General features: G+C 37.4%; 1 protein-coding gene across 3 annotated transcripts in view; it reads left to right on the top strand.

Moving 5' to 3' along the window:
• Positions 1-4126: 4126 nt before the first annotated feature.
• Positions 4127-12106, top strand: part of chrna8 (cholinergic receptor, nicotinic, alpha 8) — a 34353-nt gene continuing 26373 nt past the window's right edge. For 2 of the 3 annotated variants that reach the window (XM_077524297.1, XM_077524295.1), the window contains exons 1-2: positions 4127-4273; positions 10133-10272. In XM_077524297.1, coding sequence (XP_077380423.1) covers positions 4204-4273; positions 10133-10272 — 210 coding nt within the window. In that variant the 5' untranslated portion in view covers positions 4127-4203. Of the gene's footprint in view, positions 4274-4379; positions 4406-10132; positions 10273-12106 lie in introns of all 3 variants that reach the window. The other variant, XM_077524298.1, reaches the window with a different exon arrangement.

Below are 12106 nucleotides of genomic sequence, written 5' to 3'. Positions count from 1 at the left end.
TTGTTTTTTTGTTTTTTTTATGCTAGAGCATGCAGAAGGCTTTGATGCAGCCTCTCAGCTGCAAAGAACGGTTGCAGAAATGGTAGTTATTACACAAACGGCCAGCAGGTGGCAGCAGAACAAAGGAGATCAACCAGGGCCATCAAGAAAAAAAGCTAAATTACTTGTAATTTTAAATAGATTAGTGAAAACTGATGAAACTTAGCTCTCTTCTAATGCTAATTGCTGCAAAACGGAAACAGATAGAAACATACTTTTTTTTTCCTGATGAAAGAAGAGACTTTCATCTTTCTTTTGGTAGGTTCATGCTTTTATAGCAATTGAACACAATATTCTGTGGGCCTTGCAAAATCAGTCAAAATCCAGTGAAACAGCCGGGAGCGAATGGAATTGCTTCTGTGAAAATGGCTGGGAGGGAATGAGTTAATGTCAGCAATATACCAGAATGGTAGCTGACTGCCACCCTGCTAACTGTTATCTACCCTCCTCCCCCCACACCCGATTCCCAATGTGTCATTGCACTGTTTGGGTACAGTAAGCGTCAACTGATATGGACCAATTTCAGAGGTGGGGCCCACCGGCCAGCAACTAGTAAAGAGCCCACAATGCATGAGCTCTCGACACCAACATGTTGTCGTTGCAGTGTTAAGCAGTGCTTTGTCATCTCTATGGGATAATGTCATCGGTTTCCGCCGCTCCCTTCAGCTCAGGGCCGAGGCGAATGCCTGGCTTGCCTGCCTCTGTCTACTTGAACAGTCTGACCTAAGTACACTTCTATTATTTACATCTACAGATGTGACTCAGAGAGACAGTTTTGTGTGCGTACGCGTGTTGAACAGCGCCATGGATAATGTTTGGGGAGGGCAAAGTGTGTTTCTCAGGCGCTGAAGGAAAAAAAAAAAAAAAAAAAAGGAGAATCTAAGCAAAGCAAATGTGTCAGGTACTTCAGGCCCATCAGTGCCAAAATGCCTTTGTAAATCCAAAGAATGACTGTTGACAATATTCCCTGAACGTTTGGGGGGGGGGTAACAATAACTCAAGATTGTTTGTCCCTTCAAAAAAACAAAACAATATTGATGGACTTTGTTGATATTACTATTCACTACACATTGTTTTGAATGAAGAAATAACAGTTCTGTGTTATTTGACACCTTTATGATTGCAGTTTTTATAACCAAGATGTTATGTTTGTTCTTCTGTGAAGTTGTTCATCGTAAACTGAATTGGAAGGGAAAAAAATAATACAAATTAAGGTCCTGATTAAAAGTAATTTATGAGCATTTTAATCAATTAAAGTTATCACAAGCAAGGCTATAGCCATTGTATGACGAAATGTGATGAATGGCCACATTTCAATCAATCCATCAATCAATCCATCAATCAATCAATCAATCAATCAATCAATCAATCAATCAATCAATCAATCAATCAATCAATCAATCAATCAATCAATCAATCAATCTACAGTGCAAAATCATCATAGAACATGGTCCCAATAAACTTTACAATAAAAATCAGTTACAATCAAAACACTTCATAATAAAATCAGTTTTGTTTGTTTGTTTTGTTTAAGAATAGACGGATAATAAAGTGTGTTACAATACAGTACTTAGTAAAAAGGTATGCTTTAAGACAGGATTTAAAAATTGTATTATTAGCATTAGACATAATTCACCTGAACTGTCTAGAGTAGTATTTTGTACTTTGTACTGGCTCGTTTGTGACCGACACGTCACTACTGAGCAGTGAGCACGTCATGCCGCTGTAATGGGAGCCACCGAATGCCAAACCTCCATCCAGGATGACACAGTTGACATCGCTGTGAATTCTAAATCCACTGGTCCATTAAACAACATTTACAAGCGAGTGGCAAACTTTTGTTTTAATTAGTCAACTGACGAATTGTAGCAATACACAGTATGCGGTTAACAGACCCAAGCAGTCACACATACACAACAACAACTTTGGAGCATAAAATTACTTATCACTAAAGCACAGTTGCAGTACAATGTGTGCCAAGTTTGTTCATGTTAATGACTGTCACTAAGTTGTAATTAAAAACAGCACTTTTGGATTGATATTTTGCTTAGTTTTTCCACAGAACCCCCATGTATCGTTTTTGTATATTATTGGCATATCTCAACTCAACCTTATTTATAAAGCACTTTAAAACATCCATTGCTGGATACAAAGTGCTGTGCATGGAATAGAAATCAGTCTTGCAATAGAGACAAGTGAAAGAAAATAACAAAATAAAGTTATAGTAAATATGCTAAGTAGGTAAATATAGAAGCAAATAAAATTAATATTAAAAAATAATAACAAGATGTAGGGAAGTGAAAAAGAAAATATAATAAGTAGAAAAAATATAACAAAATACAGACGGTACCATAAAACATTGAAATAATGCAAAGTCTCATGCTGAGTCAAAGACCAAAGAATAGAGAGGTCTGGCAAAAATGATAAAAAAAAATGTGTCCGTCTCGTACAGCCCTAAATCCAAAAAGCAAATGAAGGCAACTGCTAGACAATTCCAGATAGAAGGGGCTGAAGAATGTCGGGGGCATGTTGACCATTTAGTTATGATCCAAATTAAAATTGTGATTGAGGTCTACATTCCACTGAGTGCCTTTTACTTTGTTGCAGCTGTCATCACCTAAGCTATGACACTTCATCAAACATTTGTAGACCTTTTATGCATGCTGGGTGATGCTTTCTTATTACAACAAATGTGTTCAAATAGTTCATTTCTTGGTCAGTAAATCTCCCACTCAGGCTATCTGCTTACTCCAGGACTCGAAGTGGAAGGAGATCTGCTACATTCTGTTTCTTCTTCACCAAGGCTGTATCCTTGCGCCCTCTGTCATTCATCATTTCATATATTACTTCAAATTTAATTACTGGGCAGAATTACATAACTTCTAGTTCTCGTCCTCTTGGCTTATGAGTACTATTGATCAGATCAGAGGTTGCCCGACAGAGCGGCGGAAGTGCCCACCTCTGCTACTTACCATCCAAAACATGACTTCAATAGGAAACAACAATTCAGACAAACCAGAATTGTACAGTGTATTGACATTTGATGGATCTAGCAAAACATTTGCAATGTGCTCACATATATAAGAAACTGCATTTTTGAAGAGTACATTGCACTAGAATGTGAAGATTGAACAAGTAGTTTTGTAAATTTCCCACAGGGAGCCATCCCAAAGGGATCAATAAAGTCAAGTCTAAGTCTTTGATCATTTCAGGTCTGATCAGGGCAACAAAGAGACAAAGAAAAACTGTCCAAAATTTCACACTTATAAGTAGGGGTGTGAATTGCCTAGTGCCTGACGATTCGATTCGTATCACGATTCATAGGTCACGATTCAATTCGATACCGATTAATCCCGATTCCCGATACGAATTTATAAGCCAATTGTTGCCATTTTTTTTTTACTCAAATTTAGAAAATACTAATCAGTAAACTTGTACACTGTAAGATTTGTGTGAAAATGTATCATTCATCTGAAACTTCAGCCTTATAACTGTGAGCCACTGAATTTAACAGACAGTCTCATGTTTGAATAGAATTGAAATAAAATATTAAGGCTTCATGTTCCATTAACATAACATTTTTCCATGCTTAAGTTGTGAACTCTAACCATAAGTAAAATGTTTTGTGGAATATTTTTCCATCAAAAATGGATGTTTAAAAATCGATTCGGCCACCTATTGAATCGATTCGAGAATTGCGTGCTGTAATATTACGATATATTGCAGAATCGATTTTTTTTAACACCCCTCCTTATAAGTAAGTTTGTGTCTAAATTACGACAAAAGCGTCATTCTTCAGTATTCTATATTTTTGTTTGTTCGGTGTGCCATGATATATCACTAATGTCAAATTGAGTGCCTTGGCTCAATAAGTTGTGGATCACTTGATTTTGGAGAAAAGCACTCATCATCTTGGACAAAGTTTGAAGAAGTTGACTGAAGCATGCAGGCAGGTGGCTGTCAAAACCTGCATCCAGGACCACAATGTTTATTTTTCAGCGAGAGAGAGAGAGAGAGCGAGAGAGAGAGAGAGAGAGAGAGAGAGAGGGGGGGGGGGAGGGGGGATTCGCTAGAGAGAGGGAGGGCGAGATGCAGCGCTCTGATGAAGCTCTCCAAGTTTGACACCTCCAGTGGGCTAAAAAGGGGACCAAAAACACTGCTGTGATGGAGTCACGCAGGACTACTAAATCAATACTGGTAGGATTTTACCTTTGGACGACTTTGAGCATTCAAGGTAGGTCACTGAATGACTCCAGCATATGCAAATATGTCCAAATAACCATGCACACAATCTAGCTTTTTTATTTGACAATATTTGCTTCTGACCATCAATGACGCAGACTCAGACATATTCCCTGATGTGACTGTGAGTATGTGCAATATTCTAGCATGTTTAGGAATCCCATCACATCACTACAGCTGAACATATTGCAGTGTGCCTGGAGTGCAAGTGTGGGTCAGTGTGTTTGTGTGAGTCTTGCTCTTTAGACCAACAACATCTGGCTTAGGAAAAAAAAAAAAAAAAGAGGGCACACCAGCAATGATGCACGAAGCCCATTGGGAATGTTCATCCCCTCAGAGTAATCTGCTGTCTAAATTAAATGCATGATTAGTGGACCAGAAAGACCATCAGATGAAGTTAAAGCTCTTTAACATGTTTGAATGGTTGGTTGGTTAACAGTACTTGTGATATCTGAACACTGTTGTATTAGCTGTTCTTTATTTCCTATCTATCTATCTATCTATCTATCTATCTATCTATCTATCTATCTATCTATCTATCTATCTATCTATCTATCTATCTATCTATCTATCTATCTATCTATCTATCTATCTATCTATCTATCTATCTATCATAACAGGTTCTAGTAAATTGCATGTGTTTTCATTGGATGTTTATTAAGTAATTACCATATTTTTTTATACATCAATCAATCCATTTTCTATACCGCTTGTCCTCATTAGGGTCGGGAGTGGACTGGAATCCCAGTTGGTGAGAGTTGAGCTACACCCTGGATTGGTCACTATATTGCAAATAGGGCTGGGTATCGATTCTAATTTCTACAATCGATTCCATTTTGATTTTTTCCGATTCTATTCACTTCAATTCAATCCGATAATTAATTATGGCACTTTAATTCTTCTTAAATGTCAAGTACATGATACAAACTCCACAAATATTAAATTCCAAAGTAAGTTTTGCGGCGGCAGTAACTGGTTAAATGATTAAAGGTGGGTTCAAGGATATTTTTGTCGCTGTGTCTTCAAGTTGGATCATCTAAACGATTGTTTCTCGATCCTGTCAATCAATCGGCGTAACAACGTCGTGCGTGCTCGTTGCTAGCTGCGCATGCGCACTTCGAGTATTTGTAGCATGTTGCTAGCTTCGTGTAGTGAGTGTCGGATTCGGTCATTCATCGTTGTAGATCTCCACCGAGCTGACCGCGTACTTTGAAAATAGGTGAGAGCCGCAAGAGAACATCCGAATGAAACGAGGCTGGCTGCAGAGACTGATGAAGATGATGATGAAGATGAGCTCGGACGTTAGCGACATTTGAGTGGCGTTTCCGCCAGACGAGCAGGAGGGCTCGTAGGATGGTCTTCCGCATGTGCAGTTTTTTTTAACGTGACAAACAGATGTTTGGCTTCCACTTTTTGAGAACATCATTGAAACCACCTTTAAGTGTTACACAAACACTGACATCAGCAATCTAATTCAATAATTGTAAATATAAATAAAAAGATTCTGAATTGTCCTAAAGTGCATAAAGTGAAAAAAAAAAGTGCATAAAGTGTATTTTTTTTTATTTAAAGAATTTATGGAGAAAAGATATAAAAATAATTCATGGTTTTAATAATCGATATTGGGCTTTAAAAGGAAAATCTATTTGATATTTATTAAAAAAATTTTTAAACCCAGCTGTAATTGCAAGGCAACATTTTAGCACAGATTAAAATCAGTAGTATAGACTCACTGGACGCTCTAATGGGTAAGCCTGCACAATTCTAAGAACTCCAAAACAAAAGACACATTTCAAAACAACAAAACAGCTTGTCACTGGCTGAAGTTGCAGCCTAAAATTGCACCAATCTGTGTTGAACAAATGCAGCATTAGTAGCTGGCGCTAAACATAATAGGAGAGCATTCTTCATGAAGGTCATCCCTTTTCTCTTCAGTCCTCTTGTCTGACTTACAAATAAAACGTTTGAAGCAATCAATCTTCAGGATCAGCGTGTGCGTGCGTCTGCCTCACAGTGAAGTAGCTCCAGGTTTAAATTTCACCGTGTGCCTCTCATATGCCTCAGGTTCATTCAAAAGTGTCAATTGCCCTTGGATGTTAAAGTGTGAATGTGTATAACATGTTCCCTGCGATTGACTGGCGACCAGTCCAGGGTGTACCCGCCTCATGCCCAAAGTCACTAGAATAGGCCACAGCGCACATGCAACCCTAATGAGGACAAGCACATAGAAAATCAAAGGATGGACGCATATAGTAAGGAACAGAATTTGGTTATTTATTTATTTATTTATTTATTTTTTAAGCTACACACATTAGAAAATGGCTGTAGGCTAATGAAATGCAACCACTAATGTGGTTGTCAAAACTAGACAATACATTATTCTGCACGAATGAAAGCGTTTTAATTAGAATTGTGGATGTTCCCGTTTTATAAAACACTAGCACAGTTACAGTTGACATTTTGTTGACAGCTTTGTGTGAAACAGCTACCCTAATATGATTTAATTGTGCTCAAAGAAGCAATATAATAGCAATTTGATCTGTTGCCTTGTATGTTAGCGTCATGAAAATTGTTGTGGTCCTTGTGTAGTTGAGTGTGAAGTACTGTAGTGTTTGGATTAGACTCCAGATTTCTGTGAGAGGAGCACATATTGTTTTTTGTGCAGTTCTTGCTATAAATGTTCATATGAATTCTCTTTGTTGCAGTGGAATTGATCCTTTGTGTCTTCCAAGGTCTGTAATATATTTTGCCTTTATTGTCCTCTATTGTGTGCAGTTTGACATTTTTCTATAACTTAAACTGCCTCTTAAGAGCTTTTCTTGAGAGGTCCCTCTTAGTGGGAAGTCATTGTTGCTGCAAGGAACAAGCTGTCAGGGGCCTGCCTTCGTCTGGCACTCTCAAGCCACAATATGGTGCAGACAGTTTAGGTTTTTGTCATTATATGCAAATGTTCCGTGAAGAAAAAAAAAAAATCCACAAGACATCGTAATTAACTGTTGGATGTCCACTCTTTCAACATTTACTTTCTCACATCCATGTTGCGCTAAATTCTATTTTGGTTCTTTTGTCCTCAAAACACTTTTCCTGTTTACCATGACTAAAAAGAAACTTGTGATGTAAATCCAGTTAAGGCTTACATAGCTGAAGTGTCACAAAAGTCTTGTAAGAAATTAGAATATGAGGTTATATATGGACAAGAAATGAGATGATGTTTGAGGATCTGTTCTCTTGCCCAGTGTCATTCTTGCAACAGCATTCTGACGTGAGAACAATGGATTTGAGGCTGACCTTTTTTTCTTTTTTCTTTTTTTGGCTTTTATTTAATCATCTGTCCATCTGTCTGGGTCATCATTTATCCATTGGCTCACATGCAACAAAATGCTTCCTCACATTTGAAACTGGCTCCACTGAGCAGTGACTAGCTGTAGCAAAATTCCTGTTCGTTTTACATGAAAAAAAAGCTTTTATTCGCAAATATGGTGTACCTGTCAAACCATAATTTCTGAAAATGCGTCTGTGAACATGTTGTGAATTTTGCCCCTCCATGTGAAAGCAGTGCATTTGCATAACACCACACAGCCATTTTTTATGGACTCGGCAGCTAGGCAGGACGTAGATAGATTTGTGGAGTTGGGTGAATTTACATCAAAATGTTTGGACATTGAATGTGGTGTCCCCCAGGGGTCCGTGTTGGGACCAAAATTGTTTATATTATAGGCAATGCTTCTCACCTATTAAAATTTGTCCATCTTGGCAAAAGCAAAACATTTTCTCAACCAGAAATAGTATTACCATATTTAAATTATTTTTCAGAAATTTGGGGAAACATCAGTAAGAATTTACTACAACCGCTTGTTGCAAAGAAAAAAAGAAAAGAAAAAAAAAAGCAGCTCATAATGTTGGATACCTCAACTACACAATTCAATTGTATCTGCAATCTAAAATGTTTTAAAAATAATTTGATCTTGTGCGACGAATCTCTTACGGGGATTAAAAACCTCTTTTCCAAGGGAATCCTGGCCAAGAGGTGGCAGAAGTTACAGTTGCAAGAAAATCAAAGTGACATACACGTCAGCAAACAGTTGCAGTTTCAACACAATTTATAATGACATAAATTAGATAAACGAGTTGCAAGTTCAGGAGGCTGTCTGAAGTGCTCTCAATCTGGATTTAAAAGTCATTCAAAGAGCTCAGAAGGGACTTTGAGATCCACTAAACATTTTATGAGACCTGCGCTATGTCCCTTCTGTGGTGGGGTCTCACTCAATCTCAAAATGGTCAACAGAAGTGGAACGATTACCACAACCACGTAATACTAATTTCATGGAAACATTAGCTTGTAGGAGCAACATTTATGTAATTTATGGCACCTTGAACATCTGAGACACAGCAGACATCCTAACTAAGCAACAAAAGTCTTTATGAATCACCTGCAGGCCATCTGTTTGAGATTCAGGCTGCGCAAGGACATTTTTTATCGCTGCTGTGTTCCTCGGATAAAAAAAAAAGAGATGTGATTTCTCTTTTGCTGTTGACCATTCAGCACACATTTACATTGAAATGGATTTATCTATTATTATGGCGATAAAGGCCACATCTGGAATAGTAACGTCATTTAAAACTGCATTTGCCAATTTCCATAGCTGAACATGTTTGTTTTGAGTTGGAAAAAACTGCATTAAGGACGTTTATAATCTGGAATGTGGTGATACTCAGTAGGTGCCAATGGGAAGCAGAGCGTTGACCATGTTTAGTGAAGATTATAGGGCGTGACTTAAAAACGCATGCACGTTCACTTGAAGTATTACAAAATAAGTGTTTTGTGGCAGGCCTTGGGTAAATACAAAAACAGAGGCAAACTAAACCAACTGGATCTTTTATCTTATAAAGCATTGTGAGCCTGTACTGTAAAAAATAATTCTCACGGTGGAGAATGAATTCTTGCATATTGCTAAATGCTCGGCTACTGTAAGTTAGCAAGCGGTTCGTGAAATGATGATCAGAGGCATGTATGATAGTTTAAAGGAACTGACGCGACTATGTGCAAATTATCAACACCATTTTTCCTGTTTTCATTTTGTTTTGATTCTCTTTTATCTTTATCTCAGACCTGGTTTACGAATGTGGTTAAGTTTTTCTTGGGGAAAATACAGTAAGTGCAATGTTCATTAGCATAAAAATCCCGTTTTTTTTTTTTTTTTTTTTTTTTTACTAGTTATGATTATACAATTGTGAAAATGTTACTTTTTGTCTTTGGTAATTAATTTAATACATGAGCCTTTGGGGTTGATTCTAAATGTGATTTTAAGTACAATTTATTTCGATACTAACTGGAATAAGCACGTTTGGAAGTGTGTCGCACAGAAGTGACGTGTCGTGGCAGCTTTTTCATTTAATTAAGCCGAAAAATTAGGTAAGAAGTGTGTTGCCTTTTTAATTTTATGATAATATTTATCAAATTTTGCACATAAGTAATGGACAACATAAAAAAAAAAAAAACAAAAAAAAAAACTAAAACTAATACTAAAACTAATTAAAACAAAACTAAAACTAAAAATTTTTGAAATAACTAAAATAAAAAAAATTAACAGAGCCGCCCTGAAAACTAATTAAAACTAAATCAATAAAAAAAAAAAAAAAAAAAAAAAACTCAAAACAAGATAAAAACTAAACTATACCCTGGTGACCATTCCAGTGTGTAGCCTGGCTTTTGTCCTGAGTCAGCTGAGATAGGCTCTAGCTTCACGCAATCCTGTACAGGATAAGTAGTATCGAAAATGGATTACTTGTTATCGTCGCATCAATAATGCTTCAAACAGTATTATATCAATCAAGTTTTTTGCTGTTGTAGGCTGCCATGGTGGAGTATATCAGAGGAAGTTGTACCGGGACCTGATGGCCAACTATAATCGACTGGAACGACCAGTCCAAAACGACTCTGCACCCATCCTGGTGGAACTCGGTCTCACGTTGCTACAGATCATCGATGTGGTGAGTGTGTTTTGACTGAGCAGAAGAAAGTGAAAGTGATGAAGATGTACAGTCGAACCTCTTTCAACAATCTACTTACACGTTAAAAGTCTCGACACATTCCATCAGTCAATATACCTTTATTGTGACGAGGTGCAAAAACAACAGTGCATTTAATTGTGTGCAAATGACATAGTCGCCGAAAGTGAAAGTAAAACACTACTCTGTTTTGAAATAATAAAAAAAATATGACAGAATTCTGTCGTGGTATATAAACACTGCTTAAGCGCGGTGTTCCCTCTCGTAGTTTTACTAGTCAGTGTGTCCATTTGGCTCGCAAAGTCCCCATTGTGACGCAAAAACTACGATACGAGACGGCTTACTTCAAGCTTTACTTGCTACAGTCTAACTACAGCCACTCAGTGGAAATTTGCTTATCTGGGGGGTAAGCTATGTAGAAACAAAATTGATGCGCTCGAGAAAAAAAAAAAAAAAACGGCTGCAGTTTTTTTTTTTTTTTATAGCACAAGTATGAAACTCAACAGCATTTTTCTCCCCCAAATTGTTTTCCCCAAGTGTAATTGATTCATTGATGCGTATGATAAGATACATGGTTCAAACTTGATTTCATTTTGCATCTGAACAAGTGTGTTTTTCTGAAAACTCTTGGTTGAAAAATTCCATATTATACAGCTTGAGGAGCATTCCACTGCATCAAGTTTGGTGAACAACCTTTAAGTAATCTATATGTTTTCAGTGTTTTGTGCATGTATTAGACTAATTACACTTAACGCGTGTTTTACTGAAAATAAAAACTGTGGATCCACAAGTTTCAAAACCCAAAGTAATGAGAATATTTGTCTTTGTCTATTTCCGGCTTCTCATTTGTTTACTTGCCTCTGACCTTTTCCTACTGTGATGACTGTTATTTTAAACGTCTCCAACTAGAGTCTGCTAATTGCATTCTTGCTGAGAGTAAAGTTAAAATCGATAGCACTCTCTTGTTTGTGTTACTGTGGTGCTGTGAGCAAGGCTGGCTTTTTTTTGCTTGCTTGTTGCCTAATGCAGTATTTCTCAACCTTGGTCCTACTCCTTGGGGCCCACTATCCAGCCTGCTTTCCATCTCCCTATACCCAACACAGGTGAGGATCGTTATCAGGCTTCTCCAGAGCTTGCTGATGAGCCATCATTGGAATCACCAGGGTTGAGAAACACTGGCCTAATGTATGTACTGTATAGTTGCAAAACACAACAAGTGTCGTGGTGTAGATGGATCACATTTATAATTTGAGAGCAGCACAAGATGTCAGGGAAGAAACCAAATACATTTATTTTACTTGAAAACTATAAGAAACAGAAAGGCTGGAGCGACTAACTCACTGCACAGAACACTGACAAGAATGCATAAAATTCAGACTAAATCAAATAAAATGGACTAATGCTACATTTACATTAAGCAACCAAAGCAAACAGGCCACAATAGACAAAACAAGAGCGATGAGAGACTTGATGTGCAAACGTGAACTGGCTGTAATTGCCATATTTTATTTAACTGTAAAAAGATTTGCCACGGCAGTCTTGGTATGGATGTCAAACTTAGTCTGTTGTAAAACGGATTAAACGTGACAAAACCTTTGAGGTGATAAGATACAACAAATGTATTCCCTGGCATCCCACAGCATTTTAAGTCTCATTCTGCCACATTTGGTGAGCTTTTCTTCACATTTTGCCCTATTATGGAATGCTCTCAAGTCAAGGCAAGCTTGGGAGCCATTTTGTCCCTTTCACAAAAGTAATCGCAGTTTAAGCAAAAACCCAAGGGTTGTAAAAACAGAGTACTCCAAAGCAAAACCAA

This window comes from Festucalex cinctus, chromosome 6 (genome assembly GCF_051991245.1).
Source record: "Festucalex cinctus isolate MCC-2025b chromosome 6, RoL_Fcin_1.0, whole genome shotgun sequence".
NCBI classification, from domain to species: domain Eukaryota; kingdom Metazoa; phylum Chordata; class Actinopteri; order Syngnathiformes; family Syngnathidae; genus Festucalex; species Festucalex cinctus.
This window is presented reverse-complemented; position numbering and strand designations above follow the sequence as displayed.